General features: G+C 40.1%; 1 protein-coding gene across 5 annotated transcripts in view; it reads right to left on the reverse strand.

Moving 5' to 3' along the window:
• The window catches only part of CTDP1 (CTD phosphatase subunit 1), a 185,426-nt gene that overhangs the window by 63,828 nt on the left and 94,738 nt on the right, over nucleotides 1-26,860 (reverse strand). For all 5 annotated transcript variants that reach the window (XM_034762484.1, XM_034762480.1, XM_034762482.1 and 2 more), the window contains exon 12: nucleotides 1,838-2,016. In XM_034762484.1, coding sequence (XP_034618375.1) covers nucleotides 1,838-2,016 — 179 coding nt within the window. The remainder of the gene's footprint in view (nucleotides 1-1,837; nucleotides 2,017-26,860) is intronic.

A 26,860-nucleotide genomic window follows, 5' to 3' on the forward strand; every position in this document is an offset into this window, starting at 1 on the left:
TTTATTAGAGCATAAGCTTTCGTGGACTACAGCCCACTTCTTCGGTATGCATCCGAAGAAGTGGGCTGTAGTCCACGAAAGCTTATGCTCTAATAAATTTGTTAGTCTCTAAGGTGCCACAAGTACTCCTGTTCTTATTCCTTGCAGTTTGCCCAAGTAAGCATTTTCAGGTACCCGGTCACACCAACTTACTTGATGAATTTAAGTGATCATATATACAAGATTAAGTGCAAGAACCAGGAGAGCAAATCCTATATAGGTTTTCTATATAGCTTCTCAACAGTGACCAACCCACAGCACCTTGGCTGTCCCAGCGGTGACGCTCCTCATAAGCATCAACCATGTCATACCATCTGGTGGTTTCCCGATATACAGTCTTGTGCCACTAAAATACCAGTGAATTCACTTATGCGTAATTCACATGTGACTGTAGGACACAACATACAGAAGCCCACAACTACCATTTAAACCCCAGCCTGAGATGCTTCAGTCAATTACAGTAAACTCACTCTGTACAGAAACATTTCTCTGAGTTATGATAAAAAAATAATTTTTTTAGCAGGTGATTTAGACAATCAAAAGTTGATAGCTTTAAAATTTACATTCCTCTTCCATTACAGAGAAATGTATTTGCCTCTCATAAGACAGCTGCAGACTTAAGTTATTGAACTGGGATTTAAGAAAACTAAGTTCTTATAAATGTAATCATCTAAATGGAGCCCCAAAGGAAAGCAGAGGGAAGGCATAATGAGCATCCTCACATCACATTTGATTCTTTACCATTTGGTGGTAGATGGATACTGAACCTATCAGTTGGAATTTTAAGACAATAAAGGGTCTCATCTTGAAAGTAATACTTTATTTGTTTCTATATAGCTGCAGACTTGGAAAAATTAAGTTTTAGTGGGCTTCAAATGTAAGGCTATTCAACCTTGTTAGCAGTCCTTTATTGTGCTTATGATTCAATGCTAACTCTGGTTTTAATATAAAATTGGTTGATAGTTATACTTTCAGCGTTCCCTCTAATTTTTTCCATTCATGTGTGGAATGAATTTTGTTATGTGCACCATATCGTGGTAATGTGCGGATGTACACCACCAGTAGAAATCAAAAACCTAGATATGATATATATATTTTTAAAAAGTTACCATAGGGATAATTACTCCAGCCAGGACAGATTAAGCATTTTAGAACTCATTACTCAAAAAATTAAATTTAAGTGTAAGAGAGAAATAAAAATTATGAAACTAACAGACGAGTCAAAAAACTAAAATAACACACTTTGAAAGTAGTATCAAGAAGTAACAACAACAATAATACAAGTATGTATTGGGAGGTGACAGAGAGACAGACAGACTTGCCCCTTTAAGTACGCTGCCCTTTTAAGTAGATAAGCTCGTTCAGACAGCAGCAGCTGCCAGCAAGCTCCCTCCGTCCTGAGCCCTGTGGTGTTCCCCCCAGCTCTGTGGAGATGGGGTACAGAGGCGGGTGGATGGGGACACCCTGACATCAGCACCACCTCTCCCTCTCTGCACAGCAAGCAGGAGGCTCCTGGGAGCAGCTCCAAAGCAGAGGGCAGGAGCAGCATGGCAGTGAGGGGAGGGACACCTGAAGTGCACAGCACTTGATAGCCTCCTGGGCAGCCGCCCAGCTTAGAGGGAACTTCAGTCACAATGGCTGGGGAGGAACTTGTGTTTATTTCTTATGAACGTTTTCTGTAGAAGACTCCAATTCTTTGTTTTTAGAAGACTGTATATAAAGCATAAGTGAATCCCATTTTAAATATTTTGTTGAATTTCTGATACAAAAAACATTCTTACATTTGAAGAACTCATACCTGGGTACACTGCCTGTTAAGCTCCTTTCACTTGATGATGAGGATGATGATCCAGGCCTCTCTTCTATTTTCATTCCTAGCGATTCTGTTGCACTACTCTGTGGTTTCTCTCCCTCCTCTTCCGTCTTCTTTTTCTCACTGTCACTATCATCACTGCCTTCTCCTAAGATGTCATCAACCTGCCAATTGGTCAAGAGTCAGTGTGAGTTATTAATTATATCACTCTCTCTCACACAGTTACTAGACTTGTAACTTGTAATTATCCATTTTAAAATGTCTTATAAACTGCTTTCTTGCTCTTTTTGCTTAAAAAATATGAAGTTCAGTGTCTGTTTCCACAATAATATTGACAACATTTTTATGTGGATTAAAACTAAGCTTATATTCATGCAAGTATGATACATACTAAGCTACAGTAACCACCACCATCACCAATACAATTCCATTTTAATGACTTTTAAAATAATGTATAGGAATACTATAGAAACAGCCATGAAGCCATATTATTGGTAAGGGCAAACTCTTTAGAAATTAAAGGGACAAACTTTGCACCACAACAATGTACAGCTGGTCATTTGTTCAAAAACATATTGAAATATGTCTTCGGTTAATAAGAATTTTTATTTTTTCAGGCACTCCTATTTAAAAGTCTAATTTTAGCAAAACGTTTTTTTCCCAAATGATACTGTATGACAGGAACTGAAGATACAGAAGACACTGTTATAATCAGATTCTGTCTACTTGCTTGCCATTTAAAAAGGCAAGTCTATCAAAATATTTATACATTTAATTAAATAGCAGTTTGTCTTTTGCTTCTAAGAAGTTAGCATGGATTTTATGCTAGTCTAAAATACTGTTATTCATTCTAGGTTTGCAGCTGCAGAAATAAACATTAAAACAAAACAAACCCATGTGCTGTGTTGAGATGCCTCAAGAGGTTCCATACTTTTAAAAATAAGCATTTGAACTACAGGTGGGGAAGGAGTAAGAAGGTGTAGGTGGTATTGCCACACACTAACTTCTCAATGTGAATGGTAGTGGGCAATGAGAAGGGAAGCAGGACTGTTGGGTTCTTTGGGACAAGTGACTGCAACTATGCTGAACCTTAAATTTTCTTCAAAAAGCAACATGTCCTGGCAGCAGTGAAAAAGGAGGTGGGTTAAGACCCCAGATCCCCCAGCCTATCAATGGCCTAACCATTTTCATTGCTCAAATCCATAGCATGCTAATATTTTTAGGCCCACCAGGGTGGTCTTATTCCAGTGACTGACCCAGACCACAACCTGCTGTAGAGCTACTGTAGGAGGCAAACGCCAGGCCTCAAAGAAATGCCTGGATCTTTCTAATCCCCCTTCTCTGTTTAAGACAGGGTGATGGCAAATTCAAAGGAAAAGGGGAATACCCTAACTCCTGTGGGGTTAGGATAACACCCCTATAATGTTTTGGTGACCAGCGAGAGGTCTCACTGCCTCCTTATAACCCCGGATGCCTTTCACACTCTCCTGCTGTGTCTCTCAACATAAACACCAACAGACAAGCATGTGGTTCCTTGAGTGTCTCTGTGCTGTGCAGTCCTGGTTCAGCGGTCTGACCCCAGAAGCCTGCCTACAACATCTCAGGCCCAGCCTCATCTCCACCAGCAAGTTACTACTTGCAAGGTGACCCCAACACAGCCCCAATCTCAAATTTCCCCAAAAATGTCTGCCCTGAAGTGTCCTACTCCCTCCTGGAACACTTAGGGAAGTAAAGTGGTTCATTGGTCCTTTAAAGAGACAAAAGCACAGCTTATTACTTTAATGAGAGTTAATCACTTAAATTGAAAACACAGCAGTGGGTTGGTTTAGATTAAACGTAAAACAAGTTTATTAACAGAAGAGCAAGGATTATGTGATACCAAGTAAGAGAAATAAAGGTAGAGACAGTTATAAGCAAATAAAAGTGAAAAAAACATCTAAAAGCCTGAAACTTAATCTAGCAAAATACAGTATTTGTTCAAGATGGTGTCTCTCACCCTCGACTTTTTTCCAGCTTCTTACTGGCTGGCCTGACCAGGACCCATCACATAGATCAAATTGCTTGGTTTCTTTGTCTCCTGAAGGTGAAGGATAACTTAGGGGGTGGTTTCCCCTCTCTTTATAGATCTCTTTGAAATGTATTTTTCTGAAGGATACCACCAGATAAAGTTTCCTAATGCATGTTGAGTAAATGATCCGTAAGGTTTGGAGGATAAGGCTCCATACTGGTTCCTCCCCTGCTGGTGGCTGCTACTATGGAAATTATCTATTCCTGCTATAGCCTCTAATATAAATGAATAACCCATGGAATTTGGCCACAACTAGTTTGAGGTCATGGCCACTTTCCTTTGTTTGTCGAAAACCTGTTTATCAATGCCTCTTTACACGCATGCCTGGTTTAAATACCTTTTAGTCATGGACTTTAAAGCCTAGTATCAATGAGTATCCATAATTTCACATACAGCATTGTTACATATATTGTACAATGATATTATGACCCGTGTGTTAATTTTCAAATGGTACCTCACTAGGCATATTTTGTACGACTATCATTGCAGTAATGTGTAGGGTGTGAATACCGGGGTAACTAGGGTCATAACCCCCTCCCTGAAATAGTTTGTCTCCACTGGGGGACAGTATCACCCATGCTGCCACAAGCAGCTGCCAAAGTAGCAATAATATAAACTGAAGACAAATAAATTATACCATGTGCCCACATGCACACCACTGCTTTAAGGTCTGAAAATATGCAGGTAAGACAAACTGCACAATTGCTCCCAAGTTGCAATATGCCCATACCCTGTTCTCAAAGGCTATGAATGCCCCCACCTCCTTACCCTGACAAAAATGCCTTTGTACATGCAGAGTGACAAAATATGTATACCTCATGAATCCCAAAGAGGAAGGACAGGGATTTTGCAGTAGCAGATGGTGGATCAAAAGAGGACCACTTGCTGTTGATGCTTGAAAGAAATGCTGGGAATTAACTAGTTAGATCCTCAAAGAGCAGTCTAAGTCATTTTTGTTCTACAATCATACTAATTTTAGTCCAAAAATCAATTTAATGTCTTTCAAATGAGGTTGCTTCTGCCACATTGCATTCTAACTCATAGCTCTTTGACATTTTTACAAAAACAGAAAAATAAATCAAAATTTCTGAAGTCTGAAAATGTTGACATGCAAGATAAACACCACTGACTCTTGGATCTGGTGTACTTTTAAAAATAGTTTTTATGCCTGACCATTTAGAAAAATACCGCATACACGCATTTTCCCCAATTATGCCATTTAAAGATTTTTTTTAAAAAAATAAGGGAGATTACAGTACAGTCTATTCTAGGTCACATGGATAACACTCATTTTTATGTGGAGCTCTATGAGAAACTTAGGACAGGAGTAACCATGATACAAAACAGCATATTACTAACGTAAATCAGCTCTGTTATATTCAATCCCTCTGATTTGGGACATACATGCTAACCACAACTGAATGTGGTGACTCTTTGCATGGGCAGCAGGGGGGGGAAAAAAAGGGGGACAGGATTCCTTCAAGTTCCCTACTGCATTTGGGTTACAAAGGAGGGGAAAAGGGAATGGACTTACCTGAGTGGACAGTAAATAGCTGGACCAGAGAGAGAGACAGTGACCCATCATGTGCACTGGGGGAAGAGGAAGGTATTTATACCCCTGCTATCCAGAAGAAACTCTCTCTCTCTGTGATCAGTAGCACCCACCCTCCCATCCATAGATCAGAACAGAATCAGGTTTTTATCATCTGCTGCGGCCGTATGCTAGTCACTTTTTTTTTTTTTTTTGGGTAGGGAGCATGCCAAATTGGCTGAGGTGGGGTGGGGTTGTTTGCCTTCGCCACAGCAGGCTGGGGAGGTAAAGAGGTTAGATCAAGATGTCACAACTCAGTAGATGGCAGGTGTCCCCTGTGCAGGTACATGTTCACAGAGGGGATACAGTTCTCTTGACAAATGGGTGTTGGAAGTGGATTTACAGGATGGCACCCCATAAGGAAGATGGAAAAAGGGGGGCTGGAGCTCCTAATATCCAGTACAGCATGGAGACACACACCCCTTCTAATCTTGCTTAACCCTCATATGATGGGAGGCTGGCAGGTCGCAGCAATGGTCTGGGTCAGGGGCATGCACAGGAATAAAAATTTGGCCGCTTTTGGAGGGGCACTTTGTGTCCCACACTGCCGGAGGACCTGGTTCTCCCCACGTAGCCCCAGGGCCAGTGGAGCTGGCTCTCTCCCTTCCCCGCACAGGCAGAGGAGCTCACTCTCTCCCCGCAGCTGGAGGAGCTGGATCCAGGGCCAGAGGAGCTGTCATCTCCTGCCCTCTCCTGGAGGAGCTCACTCTCCCAGCCCCGGAGGAGTTCTGTGCCCCCGCTGACTGGGGGTGGGTGGGCTGTGCCCCTGCTTGCTCACCTTGCACATTCTCCTGGTCTGGATGGGACCAGGATGGGAAGGGTAAGAGCTGATGGCAGTTCTCCCACATAGATGAAAACAATTGAGGAAAGAATGACAACCTGCACTCTAAAATTTATTGTTGGTATTCCTAGATATGTTGAGTGACTAAAGTTGCAGCCTAATTAAACAACATCCATTGCCTCTCGTCTTTCATCCTTTGTGGCCAGGACAAGGAATCTCCCTACAGGATAATTTCTCTTGCAAGTCCCAAAGAGGTGTGAAATCTTAAGACCAAATGCTACCAGATGATACACTGCACGGAGCGCGCTTCCTGTTTTATTTTGCTTATTTTAAGTGTGGCTGGTGTCACTTCAGAAATGTGTGTCAGTAGGAAGATTAGAAAGATTACTTAAATAAAAGCCATTGTGATTTTAATAGTAATGGATATATTATAAATATCTAAATGCAATAGCTAGAAGAAAAAACAGGCTGCAGTTCTTGAAAATATATAGACTCAGGTAGTAACACACTTTTCCTTCTGAGATCTCAGATCAGATGTGTGAGGCAGAGGAGAAGATGAAAAGTGTAGCTGGGAGTAATGAACAGAATATCATGCAGTGAAACCAGCATGCTTACCTCCCCCTCCTCTCCTGCAGAACCCTGCCTCTGTTTCCCAGAGGAAACAAAAAAGGACAAGTTTCTCTCCCTTTCTCTCTCTCTCACCCCCCCCCCCCAGCCCACTTTTCAGAGTAGAGAAATCTATTGAAGAGGCCAGGTTAGAAGGAAGAAGGGAGAGGAAAAGAGAAGGGTCTTGAGAGACTCAGGACCTTGTTTGATTGCTCCTCCTGGCAGGTTGTACAGATAGGACAGAGGATGAATGTAGAGGCAGATCACAGGGTTCACGCAGATTTGTAAGAGGGACCTCTGTGGGGCAGTTTCACTGACCTCTTTAGGAGCCCCCCCCACACACACACCATCTGTGGTCTTCAGAGGGAAAGGAAATGCTTCTTCCCAGTGCCCTGTCTAAAAGATGAGTATTGGAGGACCCAGATGCTTCATACTTCCTCACATTACAAATACCAGACAGCCACTGGTGTTTCAGAGAGCAGATGCATATGCTACTTTCTGCTACTGCTTCTCCACCGCTTATGTTGCCAGGAACAGAAGGAGTCTCAGAAGGCGTAAGAGAAAAGGAATAGTGACAGCCTCACAACAATCTAAAAGTAAAGAGACCACACCTATTTTTGGAATTAGTAAAATCATTTAAAATGCGTGACAAATGCTGCCAGCTACGATTCAATTATTTATGGCTCTGCGACTGCAACTCTAACTTTAAACATGTGAGATAAGGCTACTGCATTCATTGTATAATGTAATAGAACAGGATAGTACCCCACATTATCCTATCCTTTTGTAGAGCGACTTTTACATAAAGTGAAATTTTACAGGTTAACTAGTGTACATTGATTAACCCTGTTTTGTACAGACCCTTTTGTTGACACTTATGCTGTAATATCTTTGCATTGAAAGATTTTGTTTACCGAGGCCCATCTCATCTTGCTAACAAAACCTGTAAAAGAGCCATAATGCATATTTTCAGCACCTAAATGTGACCTCACACACCAGTAATGTCTTTATTACAACATTAGGCAGAAACTGTGTTATGTAGGAATTGACATGTCAGATCAGACCATAGGCCACCTAGTCCAGCATGCTGTCTCCTAACACTGGAAAGTACCACATGAAAAGATGATGATTGGGGGCCTAGAAAAAAAAAGGCGAAAAGATTGGAATAGAGAGCAAACAAATCAGATGAGATGTGATGGGATGTTAGATGGGGTGGGATCTGAGTTACTACAGAGAATTATTTCCTGGGTGCTGGCTGGTGAGTCTTGCCCACATGCTCAGGGTTTAACTGATCGCCATATTTGGGGTCAGGAAGGAATGTTCCTCCAGGGAAGATTGCAGAAGCCCTGGGGGTTTTTCGCCTTCCTCTGCATTTCTGCATAAAGCCTATTAAGTTTTAACCACACTTTGTGACAAGGTGCTGAATGAGGTTTATCTTTGGCTATACGTGCGGTTAAACCATGTTTAACACTCATTCATCTGTATCTGTTGATGGCAATGGGCTTTTTTTTTTTTTTTTTTGCAGTGCAGAAAAGCCCAGTGTATCAACTCCAACATGATGCATGAACAATATCAAATGCCTCTAAGACTCTTTAGAAACTGAATATTGCAGTACAGAGAACACAGACATAAAATTGCATAGCTATGTATACCATAATGTACACTAGACTTTTTTGCAATATGCCTAAGTATATCGAGAACATCCCTGAATAAGTGTCCTACTCAAATTGGTGGTAAGAATCAAGTGCTATCCAGCAATGAGGTTAACTTTTAGATTTAAAAAATTTTTTACAAAATCTCTAATTTTTTCCCCTTTGCTAACTCAACTACATTTTGAGGATGATTCATTGTTTAATAAACATTATATGCTCTATTGCAGGACCAACAGCTGTTAAAGAAAGCAAGAAAAAAATACTTACCCAAAAGCGCATTTTGGGACTTGATTGCTTTCTAAATTGTGGGATAAAGTGACCAAGTTTGTAAATATATTATGAATATTTCATAAAACTGCTCTAAGAATGTCTAAGTCTATACACCATAGACGTAGAACATAGGACTGAGAAGTAAGGCATCTTACGTACTTATCTTGCTCCAATCACCATAGTATCTGAGCACTCCACAATCTTGAATGTATTTATCCTCACAATACCCTGTGAGGTAAGGAAGTCCAATTATCCCCATTTTACACATGGGCAACTAAGGCACAGAGACACTAAGTGACTTGCCCAAGGTCACACAGGAAACAGGGAACTGAAGCTGGGTCTTCTGGACAATTCTTCCTTTCATGCCAAGCCTGTGCTTCATTTCTTCTAAAGCACACTTATTCTTTTAAGCTGTATAAACATTTTACCCAAGAAAGCTGTAAAGTAAGTTCCATCTACCCATCTTTATAGATAAGTTGAGAGAACTGGCTACTAATCTGCACATTGGTTTGTCTAAATTATCATGCTCAAAACTGTATACTTTTGTAAAAATATATAGCTATGATTTTTGTTATTGTTTCTCCTTAATGCCATTAATAAAAATAGCCAGTCATACAGCACATCTATTTTATTCCTGGTAAAAATAATCAGGAAAATTAGTGAGTGGTACCAAAACAAAGGGGGGGGGAAGGGGGGAGTTTAGACTGTATTTGCAGGCAGAATTCTGCAAGTATAAAAATCTACTAAAAACCCAACAACTATATTTAGTGCACAAGTTAAGATGATGTTTAAAGTCAAATATGTTTAGCTTTGATGATGATTAAAATCAACTGCAGCTATTCACACTGGGTAAAAAAAATTGAAAATAGAATCCTTGGGAATTTGTGATGAGGTTTCAGAAACTACCAATTAGTTTCAAAGCAAGATGAGCAAACTGAGCCAGAATTGATCTTTTTTAATGAATTGCTACTCCAGGAATGGAAACCGAGTGGATGACTAGCCTTAGTACCAAAATGTCAGACTAGTACTTACAGAAGAATCTGTTTTATAGACCACTGAATGTATAAGCTCAATTAAAACCAATGGGTGGCATTCTTGAAGTTAATAGATAAAGAGCCATTGCCGGCTTTAATTCTACTGTTAGTCAACGTCTCTTTCCTCCTCCTCGATCCATTTAAGGAATATATAAAAGAAAAGAAATTACAAATGCGAGAATGAAGGCAGAAAACAGCATTACAAGCAAGTGACAGATACAAGTTATTATAGTGATGTTTTGAAAATGTCACTCCCATGCAGAGCCTTATAATTAGTTCACAGACTGAGTTACAGCAGAAGGACAATACAGAAAAACACAAAATGGTGAGGAGCTAAAAATGAAACCATGACAAGCTGCCCTCAATTTACTGTGCACTACAGTTAAACTGGTCACACAAAAGTGTCATATCCTATCATAACAAATATGGTAAATTAGTTTACACAGACAAAAATCAAAAATTCTTCCAACCAAAAACAGTAACCAGAACTACCTCTAATTTAAACCATCAAATCACAAAGTGGTAATCATCAGAAGCTACATAACGCTCTCAAGGAAACAGGAAGAATATGAAGAAGTCTACTAGAATTAGTCCAGGCTGCTAGTCCTGTGCTCAATCCTCTAGCTAAACCATACTTTCTCTTCAAATACACACTGTATCCTAGATACAATTTTAAAATCCTAGGGGGAAAAAGGGAATTATTGGAAATATTGACTACGCCAAATAGGAAACAGTACAAGCAAACTACTACTGTCAGACTCAAATAAAAGTGAGCACATGAGGACTGGAAAGAAAGGGGCAGTGGGGAAAGGCAAACATTCATCGGAAAGACATTCTTCACAAAGGGAAAAAATTGTGCAACTGTTCAACAGATCAGAGTATTGAATCTAGGCCAAAATTCTAGGATAAATTCATGAAACCAAGTATTTTGCTATTTTATATTTGGAGATTCATTTTCAGTTCCTATTTTTACTCATTTTCTGAATTTGGATTACTTTTGTGTCTTAACAACTAGAAAGGTTATTTATTTTTAAACAAGCCCTTTGATGGTTACTTGATTACTAATGAAGCAACTGATTTCTACTCAAATGTAGACAAAATGTAAACAATCTAATTTTTTGCAACATATCTTCCCATGCTGTGTGTAACCAGCCCCAAAAAGCCACTCATTGTGCTGTTATTATAAGCAATAAGAAATAAACGACAAAGCACAAGGTTATACAGGGTGTGATTTATGCAAACAAAACATTACTTTAATTCTACCCTGCTATTTCTTCTCTTCCCAGTGGCTTCTTACTTTGTTTGGGTTTTTTTTTTTTTTTTGGGGGGGGGGGGGGGGGGGGGGAGGACAGGGAGGGAATAATTTTTGTAAACCCTTAAAAACAGTTTTTTTTATTTAAAAACTGAAAGCTGTTTCCTAGTTATACTATACAAATTCAGGCACTGGCAATAAATGAGGACTGTATATATCATTCATGCTGCTATATCCCATTTACTCTTCTCACCTATGTGAAGTAACTGGAGAGAGAGAGAGAGAGAGAGAATGATCACACAGGGATACATAGAGAGCTCCTACTTTGTCTTAGGAGGAAAAAGCAATTATGTGAAGAAAAAACCTTAAAGCCATATTGGCGCCACACCAAGAACAGCTGTCATGCTGAAAAGGGAAAAACAGCAATCTGAAAATGTTATAAGAAGTTATTTAGAGGAGATCCCACTGGCAAACACCAGAGAAAGCACTTGGACCATATTATGAAATGAGTAGAAGCAGCAACCCGAATAGCTGCAGGTTATAACACTGTACAGTAATGGCTGTAAACCCTGCAGTAAATGTAACTGGACTCCTGGGTATGAGGTTGTATTCTTGAAAAAAAGATATTACATGAGAAATCTGAGTAGCTCACACCAAGTTACCAGCTTACTCGTGGTTAATATCCACCTGCAATACACAAATGGCACTGAGGCAGCACACTTCACTTTACTTCAATAGGTTTTACCACACATCTGTAAGTAAAGGAATATTCAAAGTGGAGATGTTTCAAACATGCATATTTCCCCCAGCATTCCAAACCTGAGGAAGTATTTATGTATTAAAATGAAAGCACACATTCTTTTATAAAGTTGTACCACCACAATATAAAATGGTATTACTCCGTGGTCACCATTAAAGTCTTTATGACTGGTATTTGCAAGTAGTTAGTTGTTGTACTATTACAGTAACAATTAGGCAAAAGGCAAAATTGTGAATAATTTAATGGCACCCATTGTTCTTGGGCAACTTGTTTGCCACAGGGCAAGAATTATGCATTATTACGAAAACGTACCTGAAGCTGGCTCATATTAGAAGCCGTGTGTGTTAATGAACAGAAACATTTATTTGCACTTACTTGAATTTCCTTTTGAGTAGTTACAATGGGTTGCAGCTTGAGGGCTACTGTCAGTCAGTGGCAGTAGAGCAATGTCCTGTCCCCTAAAATTCTTTTCAATCAAGACAACTTCCACAGTCCGGATAATTCAAATCTATTTTCCTAAATTACAGACTGTCAATTATACTTTGAGGGGAAAACAATTTCTCGTACTGCAGAAAATGTTTTATTCGGGGGAATTTCCCAAACCCAAATCCTTGGATGTCAATTTCTATTTCTATTCTGTAGGGTCCATTTGTCTTCAAAGTGGCCAAGATCTGCAGATGTTATTACTCAAAGAAAGGACATTTTCAGGTAAGCAGGGATAAATGTTCCTATTCTTCATCATGCAAAGCTCCACAGATCCATTACAATGGAATTTTTACAGCCATTTATTTTAGGTGGGAAGCAGGATGATTCCTTAAATATGGGACTCCAAAATAAAGTACATTATAATTATCTTCATCTTCCCCTTGCCACTGAGATGTGAAGAAGGCTTCTGCCAAAACATGGCTTTGGCTAAAAGATAGGATTGATCAATACAGTGAGTTTTGGTGAACTTATGTACTGATGGCCATGCAGATGCGCAGATCCCCACACAGGAGACATGACTTCTCTGCCATAAGGACTGGACTTTGATGCTTAATAGAAAGAAGATTTGAACTGTCTCATGAAATGAGTGCTATTGACAGTTGTGAGGACTGCTTGTCTGACTAAAAGTACAATATTGGGTCTCAGAGAAAGCTCCCAACTTCAAAAACCTCATCTGATAGTAGATATCAAGAGCTCTATTAATTGGAAAGAAAGTATAACATCACCTCCTGCAGAGGTCTGATCTGGGTAGTGTCATGCGGAAGAGAGTGAGGTTCCACAGTCATGCTCTAAGACTTTGAGAGGCTGGACTAAGGGTTGTTGCCCTAAGGAATTATATTTTTGTTAGGATTTGTACAACACTTTCTTGAGCATACTGATAACATTTTACTACAGAAACTTTACTTTTCTGCTTGGACACTCATACACAGAGATTAAGACCTTACTGGAAGAATTCAAGGCTATGTTCAACTTTAACATGGCATATAAACTAAGGACTTTGCACTAGTCAGTAGCATAAGTTCTATTTGTTGACTTTTTTAAGGTCCATGAGAATGACAGTTACTTTAGCTAAGTCTCTATTGTGAAGCTATCTGGGCCTAGGTGGACTGGGGGTGTGGGGAGGAGGAGGGTTAAGTAGCAGGCCTACTCTATGAGACAGACATTGGAAGGTCCAATGTGAAGTTAGCCAGATCTGAAAGCCATAGCCTCCACAGCCAGAAAAAGGCTCAAAATAGTATTACTGATGCTCTCTCCTTCGTATATTGTGTGTGGTCCAAGGAAGCAGTGGCAAAGATGAGAAGACATAGCATGGACCTTGTCCAACTTTGCAAGAGGTCATTCTCACCTCATATCCTAGGTCCTGACAGAGACCACAGGGCACTTTATATACGGTTTCCAGATGCAAAGAGGTTGATCACCAGACCACCAAACTAACACTGAGGTATTGGTGGGTGCAGGTTCAGTCTGATAATTTGACTCTTGGTGGGCACTGAACACTGAGATAGGAAATTTTGCTCTGCCCAGGACAGAAGTTTTTTCCTCTCTAGTATAGGGCTGATTTGTTCATCCTAGTTTAATTATGAAAACCCTATTAGATGTATTGACTCTCATGACCAAAAACAAGTCTGTTATCCAGGGAAGGAACAGTGCTCCAAGACCTCAATGAATCAGTGTGTTCCAGCTTGCTACTGCTGTGCTTTCTCTGGTACCCATTCCCTGGATTGAATAGGGACCTGAATAAGTCTCAGCTGCCTGGTTCATTAACAGGTTGCTCCCTTCAAAAAAATCTGAATCTCTGCACTCACTTGTAGACAGGGCAAAGAACATACAATGGGAACTTGATCTCTGTCAACAAATGTGGTAGGATGACAGGTGGAAGAGAACAACAGGAATTACTGAATAGTAACATGAACTCTGGGTTATTGTGAAATTGTGACTGCTGTCAGCTTGGCTGATACTGAACACTGAATCTGGAACTTCCAGAGCTAGAAGCATGAGAAGCTACTGCTAGAACTAAACAGCCAGACTTCACTTAGGAAACTTCCACTATGTGAAGGGTTTTAATGAAAGAAAACAAAAGACTGTAAAAACCTTTGGTCCAAAAGTAAAAATTAGACAAGACAACCCTTTTATTTTAAAACATTACAAAAGAAAGGCACTGAAGACCAGTTAATCATATAGTGTAATTACTTGATTGAAGCACTGTGCTGATCAGATTTTCTTCAAGGATTAGTCTTGCATAAACCTAATTTAGCCACATTTAAAATGTAGAACATGTTCCTAGTTGTGGGAGGGCTTAGAATATGAGGAAGGCAAATGAATGAGTGGGTTCAAGTGAAACCCATAGTTTTGGGGGACAAAGTCGTTGTGCAGACCTAAGAATCATCTCACATAGGAAAAAACTGCACATAAAAGAACCCAGGATGGGTAATGCCTCCAAATTTATTCTTTGCCAACGTACTTGCCAACAGGAAAAAATATTTCAATTAGAAGTATGGAGAAGACTCCTCCAATACGTTAAAAAACAAAACAAACAAACGACAGATTCACACATTACTTGGAACATAGTCATTCTACTTCTCTCGATGGCATCCCTGCAGAGTAGAATTTTAAAGAATTGGGAAATGTGAGGGTGCTGCAAAGAAGTCCTGAAGTGTACAGAATGTGTTACAAGGCTCCTAATACTAAGACTTGGACCTTCAGGAAGTTAGGACTCAGATCCATTCAGAAGGAATTCTTAATATATCCCTGGCTGAGACACAAAATGGGATTCTTGTCCTTTCAAGTACCAGAATCCCATGAAATGCCCAGACTTGTGGACAGTTTCAAAATCAGAAAGCCCATGAGCTCTCCTTAGAGCTGGATGACAAATACTTGGCGTTTCCAGAAGAAATACAAACTGAAATCTTTCCTTGGGCAACTGGACTAGAAACATGAATGCCTGATAGAATGCTCAGGTCCTGAATGGGCACTAAATAGCTCCTCTGAAAATACATGAAGATGAGGGAATCGAGTAGTTTAAAGGTCCTGTGATTACTTACAGATACTACCTCATATGGGGAGACTATGAACAAGCATTTATGACAACGGTTTCCAAAACGGTGGGTTGTGACCGCAAATGGGGTTGTGACATCAGCAGATGGGTCACAGGCTGGCAGGCCAGATTTGGCCTGCAAGACGAAGCCGTCTGCCCTCAAACGTGACCAGACCTGCTCCACAAATGCCATGCCAGGAGGCCACCATTTTGAGACTTGAATTCAGAAGATCCTTATCTGTGGGCAGCAGTCTTATTAACAGAACAACCTCTCTGCCTGAAATGGTAGGAGCCTGTACTAACATTTTCTGAGATGGGAATCTGCAGTGGCTTTTAAGCGCCTTAAGGCAGGGGCTACATCATCTTTTATGCCACTCTGAGTACTCTGTTGGTACCTGAGAAAGCATCATTGTATGTAAATGTCTGTGCTGCAAATTCTGGGCTGACAACGAAATTATTTAGGCTCCGACAGAGATGGCTGAGCACCTCAACCAGATGAATGAACAGGCTTGCATTCTTTCCCCCTGATTTGGACATGGAAGTATGGCTGGGTGCAAAACTCCTTTCAGTTCCAGCCTGATGCCATGGATTTGCCAGCTGCTGAAATCAAACAATTCATCCAAATTTCCTGAAATTGAGTCTTGTGAGGAACACATGCCCAACTTCTCTCCTGGAGTTCTGGTTCACTGTCGAGAATTAATATTCTGCACTCTCAACATGCGCCTTGAAACTGATGGTGCCATTTGTGAGCACATTTATGTGAAGCTGGATTCAGCACACAGTCTCAGTATTGATCTACCATTGATGTCACACTGTAGATTAGACATGCAATTTCTACCACACCATGGGACATAGAGAAGCTCAAAATGGGGTCATGAAGGTGAAAAGTTTTGGGAATTCCTGATCTATGATCTTGAAGGGTCCTGTGCCATGGGATTCTTGTCCCTCTGACATTCTCCTGGAAGACACACCTGGACACCATAATTCATGCCAATCAGAAAAGAAAAAACTTCAAGGATGCCAGAATGCCATGTGCTGTTGCTAAAATTCCAACCAATGTAAGGCTTGCCTGCCACACTGTTGCACAGCATGGGAGGCAGCGTGTTAGTGCACGGCTAGGCAACAAGCAAGAGCCCTTCTGATCTTTGCTGGACTTGTTATGGGCTGTGTTTTCTGTTGACCCTTGTACTCAAAAATCCTCTTCCTGAAAGAGGCACTGAGTGAGAAGAGGGAGAAAAATTAGAGGAATCTCCTGCTTCTTCAAGTAGATGTAAATAGGGTGACCAGATGTCCCAATTTTGTAGGGACAGTCCCGATATTCAAGGCTTTGTCTTATATAGGCACCTATTACCCTCCACCCTCTGTTCCGATTTTTCACTTGATATCTGATCACCCTTGATGTAAGACACTGGGGAATTTCTTTGAACAGCTCCACATCCAGGCACTACATTGTGAAGTGTTAGCGATTTAAAAAAAAAAATAAATGAAAGAGGAGCCCTCCATGCTTGGAAGGGGAGGAGAAATAACTAAGTTGTAACTGATTACAGAGCACCAGATGTCCTGAAGGAAAACTGACACTTTTTGGACAGAAAGACTTATTCTCACACCCTGCCCCTCTTTTGCTAATGGCACACTGGAATTGTAACCTTTAATTTAATTATTTACAGCCTGAATAGTTAAGACCAGTGCAAATACATTACTCTATGTGGACAGGGTTTAAAATCACTTGGTGTACTGGGGACATCTCATATTTTTCCACATTTGAATCAAGTAAGGTTAAACAGCAGTTCACACAAGGCCAACACAGCCATCTAACAATCCGACTAAAAGGCACCGGCATTTGCAGTAATATACTGCATCCATTTTCTCCAACTAAAGCAACATTTGACAACTGATTTACTGACTGGGGGGATGACCATATTAGGTCACATCTCTGCTTCCTCAAAGCTTTCCAAATGGCAATTACTTGAACACATTCTTACTGACTAAAGGTCTAATAAGTTTGTATCTGTAAATTCACAATGACATTTTTAATCCAGTAATTTAAAGTCTCAAAAGGGGAATTAGTGTCTCCAGAGAGGTAATACAAGAGCTTAAGTGAAGTTTCCATCAGTCAGCAGAGTAGCTGTTGCAGTCCTAGTGTCTGTTTGATTCATACTTCTACCTATAGCCTTGATCTGATTATAGAGCAAACTGTACCTTTAATCTTCCTTTCCTTTGTTCTGTTTTCAAAAGAAATTCTCAAAGTTCTTCATTACACAGCAGTAATTCTGAAAGTCACTAAGGGCTTTGCTTTTGAAATTCTCAAACAAAAGCCAGACTACCATAATAAAACCGGCAATACTAAAATTCATCCCTGCCTGCTTTGGACAGTGACATGACAAATTTACTAGAAGAGCAGTAGCTGGCTGAGATGTTCTTGTCAGGGTCATGTGAAAGAGGTTAAATATGGTAACTCCCACTCTTCCAATCCTGGACTGACTGCATTGGGTCACAAGATACAGTAAATGGGATAAGTGAAGGGGTCCTTTGACTGGCTGTGAGGCAGGAGCTACCCTTCTCCATTTTAGGTAGCTGTTCAGGAAGTCATGTGGCCAGTTGCCTGTCTCCTTTGCAGCAGCAAATGTTTCAGAAGCATCTGCTGCTAGGCTAGAGTCCCTAACACTATGTCTGTGATGCCGCAAAGAGGGAGGCATGGGACCCAGGGGTTCAAAGGTGGTCCTCCCTCAATGCAGGATGCTGAGATGGGGTTCATGCAGGGGATGTGTCCAGGTGGGCTCCACTGGCGTCAATAAAGGCCACTGAACCAAAAGGCTGCCTACTGCCACAGCCACACTTTGCTGTAAAAACTGTCTTCCAGTCATTTAATTGTTATTATTGTTTAGAAATACAAATTGTGGCCTTTACTAAAAACAAACAAACAAACAAAAAAAACAAAACCATCAGCGTGAAGCAGTTTTCCTTAGGTACCCTGAGGATAACCAACCCTTAATTAGAACATGCCAGAAACAGTACATCTTCATATGCAAATATTGTTTTTTGATAATAGCTAGATTCCAGACATCCCTTTTGCATGTGTGCGCTGCATGGAAAGGACTCCTGTCTTGAGTGTGTGAGCTGCTTGCACACCCTAGCCAACCATGGACAGCTGCCGGTGAGCCTGGTGCCCGCCCCACTGGATGGGGCTGGAGGCAGTACAGGGACACCAGAGGAGCTGCCGGCACGGGGCACTGGCTCCTGCTAGCAGCAGCCCGATATGCTGCTGCTTTCACCACTGCGGTTCTCAGTAGAGCTCTGCAGATACCAATTTATATCCGTGGCTATCCGCATTCACGGACCTAAATTGTGTCTGCGCAGGGCTCCATTTAAATCCTGGACACAACCACCACATGTGCAAGTATGTTCCCCTTTCCCTGAAAACCCTCCAACAGTACACCTCCCTAGTGGCAAAAAATATGATGGATCTTAATTGGAGTCAAATGCCATCTATATGGTAATTTATAAAAAATTCTCTATGAGCTACAGAAACTGAAGATGTATACTCTCCCCCATCCCATATAGGGACTCAATCATACACATCAATTTTTGTCCAAATCCCTCTCCCATCTTTTCATTTGGGTTTTTTCTTATCTTTTTTCAATAAAAATTGTAGGTCTTAGAAATTAAACCTTTTGTTCCAGCTTGCGCCTCAGTCAACTTCTCACATATGGTTAAAGGTCTAAACACAGCTGTCATGTCATTTTCACAATAAAATGTTTGACTTGTAAATAATGAAAATACAGGATCTTTATATTATTTTCATTATTACTTACCTGTTGGTATGATTTCAAATCAGGACCCAGGAACAGCTGTCTGAATTGAGTAGCCTCTGTTCTTACCCACAATGAATAGTCATTTTGATCTTTCTTAGAAATAAATTCCTGATTATTAATGAAAGTAACTAAGAAAGAGGGCCTCGGCAACAGGAATTTTAAAAACTGCTAATACAGTCCAGATGAATGGGTGATTTTTAAATTTTGGGTGACTCGCATTTCTTTTTCACCCAACAATTACATGGGGCTATACTTGGGCTCCACTCTTTGGATGGTCTATTGCTAACTGAAACAATCATATCTATCAGTGCATAACAATGATGTGTACTAGTAATAAGCCAAAGTAGAAAATGCTAGTCTACCCCATTTTGTAGGCTTATACAGAACTTTAGAGCTAACTTTTTGTTTCCCTGTGAATTTTAATAGTGCATCCTGTCATGTTTTTAATATCTCATGATAGAATATTATGAAAATAATTATGAACCAATCTGTCCCAAACCAGGTACATTGAATTATACCAGATATTAAATATACTTGTAGTACAACAAATACAAAGAAAATTATTAGATATCCCACTGTACAGAGAGGATTAAACATTTTTTATGGTGGACTATGTCCTTTATTTTATATAATGTTGTAGCTGTGTCAGTCCCAGTGTATGAGAGACAAGGTGGGTGAGAACTTTTATTGACCAACTTCTGGTAAGAGAGAGAGTAGCTTTTGAGAGACAGAGCTTTTCTTCAGATCTGAAAAAGGTACTCAGAGCCCACCTTGCAAGGTCCCAGAGCCTGGGCTTTAGCCTGAGCCCCAAAGTCTACACTGGAATTAAACAGCCCCTTAGCCTAAACCCTACGATCCCGACTCAGCTGGCATGGGCCAGCCATGGATGTCTAATAGGAGTATAAGTACCCAGAGTGTCACAGCTAAATACCAGATTGAACACATAATTCACCATAAGCTGTTAGCACATATTCTAAAGGGACCTTTCAAGTTGAAGTGTATTTAAACTGTGACAATGAATGCCCTTCCCAGAGCTGAAGATCTCTGTGTATCTCAAAAGCTTGTCTCTCTCATCAAAAGAAGTTGGTCCAACAAAAGATATTACCTCACCCACCTTGCCTCTCTAATGTCTTTTATTGTAATCTTTACCTAATGTTTCTGATTCAGACTCTCCTCAAGGGAATCCCGGCAGTAATTTGGATGGTAAATTGTAGCATCAGGACTGAGATGCATTAGAGAGATGGCAGTGAACAATACACAGTTGCTGTACTGCATTGTCCTTGATTCAGGCCAGGGCTTATACTCCTTCACTTTCCTCCTGCATGTAGTAGTCATGAAATAAAAATGTTTCTTACCAAATACTGAAATGCTACGATGAAGACAAGTCCTTCTCTTAGGTTACTCATACGAAAAGGGAACTGACCATTGTAACTTACAACCCACTAGTCCTATTACAGTCTCCCTGAAACTTCAGACACCGAAGAACCTTTATATGCATTCACTACAATTTATCTACCCCCCATCCCTTTAAAATAGAATGATTTATATTTTACAATAAGTTTAAATTTAAATTCAACCTAAGTAATGCAATAGTGCAAGGACAGTGTACATTCATTCCACCTTACTAATTTTCCAAAAGTTTCATTGTATGAAGTTCAAGTTTTAGTGTAAGTTACCTCATTTATATATATCTTCTTCAGAAAGCCATTTAACAAAATTAAGTCATTATTACCACTTTCTGAAGAGAATATTTTAGTCATCTTTCCTACATTCCCACTAATGCAATATTTCATTTCATTTTAGGATGCAATAATAAAAAGGAAGGTCAAACATATGACTACACAAAAAGAAGTGTCAGTCGGAAGTCAAATATTCAGAAAATCTAACTATATTAGCTTTTCATTATCAACTCTTGTTTGGACCATATAGGATCATCTGTACAATGAAAAAAGTTTTCCTTCACTTATGTTTACAACAATCAGTGTGATAACATTCTATCCTGTATTTAGAATTTTTCACCAGTTATCTCATATATAAATTAAGCCACATGAGAACTAGGATAGATCACTTAAAGAAATGCTACAGGTCAAATTTTTGAAATAAATCAAACTGCCCATCACTGCTTATTAACTTATCTCTTAGGTATGTAACTTGAAACAGTGCAGGAAAGTACCAGATTCTCTAGGGGGAAAAGAAATCTAAATACTTAAAAAAAAAAATAAAAAAAAAAATTAAGATTGTAAGGGTACCTAGAGCTACTTGTATGAGTGTTCTATTAATTCAGCCACAAATCATGACCACCCTGCAGCAAAGTCAAAGTCATATTAAGCTGAAAAGAGGCCCAGCATGACCAAAATGGTCAGTTGACCCCAGTCTAAAACCAGCAAATCATGACTATGAGCAGTGCAGTCTCAATTCCAAAAGGAAAGGTAGGAATCCAAACCGGCATATACCCAGGACAGCACAGAGGGGAAGGTTAGACATTTATAGACATCTCTGATACATTTCTAGAACATCTGAGCACCTCACGATTCTCCTGGGAGATACAGGAAGTATTATCCTTCTTTTTTGTACTGAGCTGCAGATCTTATTCAAGGGCTCCTGGGAAAAGATCACTTAAAACTTATTTTCACTGGTGGAATTAAGTGTCAATGAAGGACAACTGGAACAGCTTCATTACTATAGTGATGCAGTCTTGAGCAGAGCTCATTCACTTTAGCTTCAAGTCAAAGAAAAACCATTAAGGAACAAGCCAGCCAACTAATGACAAGTCAAGAACAGAGTAAGAGTGAGGAGAACCTGACTATCTCATCAAGACAGACTGTGCTCTCACCAGATTTGAGCAGTATCCATCCTCACTTATCTACACCTGAAGATGCATCAACCCACAACTACTGCTGGGAAAGAGGAAGAAAACATGATAGAAGACATTTGTCAAAACACCATCACTAGTTCTATATTGTGAATGACCACAAACATCTGGTGTCCTTTCACCTCTCCCTTTTCCCCACTGCCCCAAGACTTTGTGGCTGTTTCCTGCACATTAGCCTTAAGTAGGCAAAGGGTCCTTTCCCGGCCCGGAAGAGCGTATCCTTCAAGTTGCATAGCCTGCAGCAAGAATAGCCTTAGGCAAGCATATGGTCCTTCTCTACATTGGGGTTAGGTTTTGTATTAGGCCTACAGAATCTTTCATAGAGACCTGGATATGAAGAAATTACTCAATTAAATATAAAAACCTCAAATACAAGTTTGCATTTATTATACAAGTCAATAGTGACTGTCCATCTCCCAAATGAACAAGAATTAGTTGAAAAAAGTGACACCACAGTCGTGCAAGTAATATATTACATAGAAGCAACTTGAACAATTGTAGAGCCTTATGAATAGTCTCATCACCCACGGCAGTTCTCAGGGTACTCAGGACTGAGAGTCACCTTGTTACCTATCCTGTCTCCAGCAATAGGAAGACTTGCTTGCAATTTTACATTGAGTTAACAGAGGCATAACATACAAATAACTGGAGATGATAGCACCGCTCTATTTGGTGCTGGCTAGGCCTCAGCTGAAATACTGTGTCCAATTTTGGTCACCAATGTATAGAAAGGATGTAGAGAAACTGGAAACGATCCCGAGGCGAGCAACAAAGATGATCAAAGGGATGGAATGCAAGCCATATAAACAAAGGCTGAAGGAACTGTGTATTTTTAGTTTGGAAAAGAGGAGATTGAGGGAGAACATGATAGCTGTCTTCAGATACTTGAAAGGCTGCCACAGAAAAGGTGGAGAAAAGTTGTCCTCTCTGGCCACAGGGGACAGGACAAGAGGCAATGGGTTCAAACTACAGCACAGCAGATTTAGATTAACTCTCAGGAAAAAACTTAACAGTCAGAACAGTAGGACAATGGAACAGACTGCCTCGGGAGGTTGTGGGAGCTTCTTCACTGGAAGTTTTCAAAAGGAGGGTGGATCGCCATCTGTCTTGGATGGTTTAGACCCAACAAATCCTGCGTCTTGGTAGGGAGTTAGCCTAGATGACTGTTGCGGTCCCTTCTAACCCTTATGATTCTATGGTCTAAACAATCACTGCTGGACTATGCCAGCCCTTACTTTTCCTTTCTAGTTAATAGGTATACTCCAGTCCCCGAGCCCCTTCGAAGTGTTCACCTATAGTATTCAGCCTTGTAGCCATTGAACACTCACAAAAATACCAGATCTGCTGTTTCCCAAGGGAACAGTGTCAATGACTCAACTCAGGATCAGCACTTAACTTAATATCACAGAACTTAAATAAATTTATAGAGACATCAAGGATAAGTTTATTACCAAAGATTCAACATAAAAGAGATAGTGAGTAAGGATAATGGGAAACAGAATAAAACAAAATCATAACATGCTTTCTAGAGACTAACTTAACAGGCTAACCTCCATGTTAAGTCAGTCTTTTGAACTATCTTCTATCAATGTAGGCAGAGATCCCTTTTTCATTAATGTAAACACGCTGTTTACTTCCTAAGGGGCAAACTAAGGTGCGTCTTTTTGCCTTCTACTTATATCCCCAAACTTAATTGTCTGTATCCTGAGTCAGGATAACACCCTGGCTTATTTTCTGGTGTGCTGCTGCCCCATTTATTTCACATCCCATTGTCTTCACATATAGATATTGAAGCTACTGTGTTAACTCACAATGCTTTGTGTACATGGTGACAGAGAGGTGAAGTAGTATTTTTTGTCTCGCAGAAAATCTGTCAACTCTGCCTTGATATAGACTAACCCTCCCCCATTTTCAGTATACATACATATCTCCTTACATAGTATCTGTACATGCATTTCACAACAATATTAACATCCACTGTGACCACCACCATTAATTTTTTCAAATTTCTTTGTTAATTCTGCATCCTCATTTAAATTATGGCAGCATTTCAGAACCTCAGTCAAGGATCAGGTACCTTACATACAAGGCACCAACACAGACAAGCATCAAAGAAGACAGTCTCTACTGCAGACAGCTTACAATCAGTATCTCAGACAGGACTCAGCAGGTGGATGAAAAGAGAAATAGATTGATGCTGTCTCTCTGAAAGCAGACAATATATTCTATTTATTTACTGTAGTGCTCCAAATGAACAGGAAGATTTAGAGCTAGATTAAAGTTATCTAGTCTCTCTATTCAATCCACAACTTTGCTAAAATCATGGATTGAACAGAGACTGGATTTCTGGCTTATTACAACGATCTATAACCCACTAACAACCCATCCAGCTGCTTTTTTTCTCCCCTCCCTTACTTTCCTCCCTATAACTAGAGGGGTGTTAACTTTACCTTGAATGGTCCCTTTAAATGTGTGTTAACTATTTATGCTAAACAATTTGTTCTACCTTGTTTTGAACTGTGACACTCTGAGTTAGCGTCCCAGACCTAAAGAGCAGCTGTGTGTAAGCTCAAAAGCTTCTCTCTCACACCAACAGAAGTTGGTCCAATAAAAGATATTACCTCACCTGCCCTGTCTCTCTAATATCATGGGACCAACACGGCTACAACAACACTGCATACAAGCAATACTGTCAAAATTAATATGAATACAGTTTTATAACAGACAGTACATGCACATGAAGCAAGCAAGCACAATGGATACAGTGCAGCAGAAACCACTGGATAAGCAATACAGTTCTCTTTGCCACTCAGTAGACCATTTCAATACCATTTCCTGAACTGAATTTCAGAATATACTCTGACTTTGCTGAAACAAAGAGTCATCTCAGTATGGAACTGATGCAGGTGGGGAGGACTGAGAAAAAGGCAAGGATCAATGTTGCTTGAAAATTTAAAGGATGAAAGAATAAATGGTGCTCCAAAAACATGTCTGAAAGTATTAAATTAAAAACTGTACTAGAATTAATGTAACATTTGCAAAGTTTAGTTAGGCCACCACATACTAGTTAAAATAAACACAGGCCCCAGTATATTCCTCCAGTGCTTTAATTGCGTGAAGTAAAAAGTACAGATAAAGACTGAGAATGTTAAATATAAATAAAAGATGACAGATGTAAGTGTTTTTTCACTTTTGTTGAGTCTCTCTCCTTGTGCGTTCTTGAGGCTCTGAAGAGAACGAGTATTTCTGCTATCTTAAAGATGAATGAGGCAGTGCTCTGAAACTGTGTCTTTTTTCAGTTTTGAAGAAAAGGGCCTTTCAGCAGACCTCAAAATAACTTTGCCAAATTAACTTGAGCTATACCATTACCTGACATACTGAGAATAAACAAAAGATTTTCTCAGTATATCAAAATTTTCAGAATGTTAACTATCACTGAGAGCACAGGGCAGCTAGAGTTCTCCTCCCTTCTCTACCCTTTGTCCTCCTATGCGCTCTACCTTTCTTCACTCTACTGAATTGTCAAGAAAGAGGAAGTGGTCTGTGGTGACTTGGTCTGAGAAATAAATGGAGGTTTCAAAGCACTGGAGCATTTCTGTTACGAATAGCAATACATTTTTATATAGCACAGTACATGTCCCTTAAAAAGAGTGATTTTGGTGTTGTGTGTGGCTTTTCTTAGACTAGTTCTCCTTAAAATTTATAGGATCTCTTTTGCATGGGGGAGGGGGTGAGGAGTTCACTGTTACCCTTTAAAAGGGTGTGGTCTATTTTTCTGGAGCTCTTTAGATTTCACAACTGAAGATGAGCTGCAAAGTGATTGGGGATCATCTCCCCCGGCACACCCTTATACAGAAGGCTGTACTGATTGTTCTTTGACAAATAGCTTCACTGGCAAACAGCTTCATCTGTAGCTTTCAGACATCTAGGAAAAATCTTTCACCACCTTTTGATGCCGTCTACCCCATGAATTTCCATTTCAAGTAACTGAATGTATCTGCTAGGGTATTTGTTACTGCAGGCTTGCTGCATTAAGGGAGCTCATAATGGACATTGCCCAATTCTAAGGGCTTGTCTTCATGACCCACCTGGATCGGCGGGTAGAGATTGAGGTCTCGGGGATCGAATGATCATGTCTCATCGGGACGCGACAATCGATCCCTGAATCGACGCGCGTACTCCACCAGCGCAGGTAGGAGTAAGCACCGTCGACGGGGGAGCCGCGGCTGTCGATTTGCCGCCGTCCTCACAGCGGGGTAAGTTGGATTGGATACGTCGAATTCAGCTACGCTATTCACGTAGCTGAATTTGCACATCTTAAATCGATCCCCCTTCCCCCCAGTGTAGACCTAGCCTAAATGTCGAGGCTTCTCAGAACACAAACATGTGAAGGAAAAACTAAGGAATGCTGGGACAAAATTTTACCCATGTTCAAGTCAAATAACTGTTGTACAGTGAAATCCATTAGACAGCAAATGACAGAGTTTTTCCTCAAATTCATTTGTGTGTTAATTTGGTGGATTTAAGAAAAATCTGGCATATCCTAATCATGTGCAACTAAGATGCCCAGTTTTTTTTCCTCCTCAAGAGGAGGAAAAAAGTATCAAACTGATCTACAAAATCCAGCAGCTATAAGACTCAATCATTATCCCTACAACTAATCCATAAAGAATTCAGCTAATAACTACAGACAGCATCTCCTGAAACATATATTTGTAAGGGACAAGGAAACATAATAGATAATCTAAAAACAAACAAACAATCAGGTTGTAGAATTTACCCATCCCAAT

The sequence above is a fragment of the Trachemys scripta genome, chromosome 2, assembly GCF_013100865.1.
Source record: "Trachemys scripta elegans isolate TJP31775 chromosome 2, CAS_Tse_1.0, whole genome shotgun sequence".
NCBI lineage: Eukaryota > Metazoa > Chordata > Testudines > Emydidae > Trachemys > Trachemys scripta.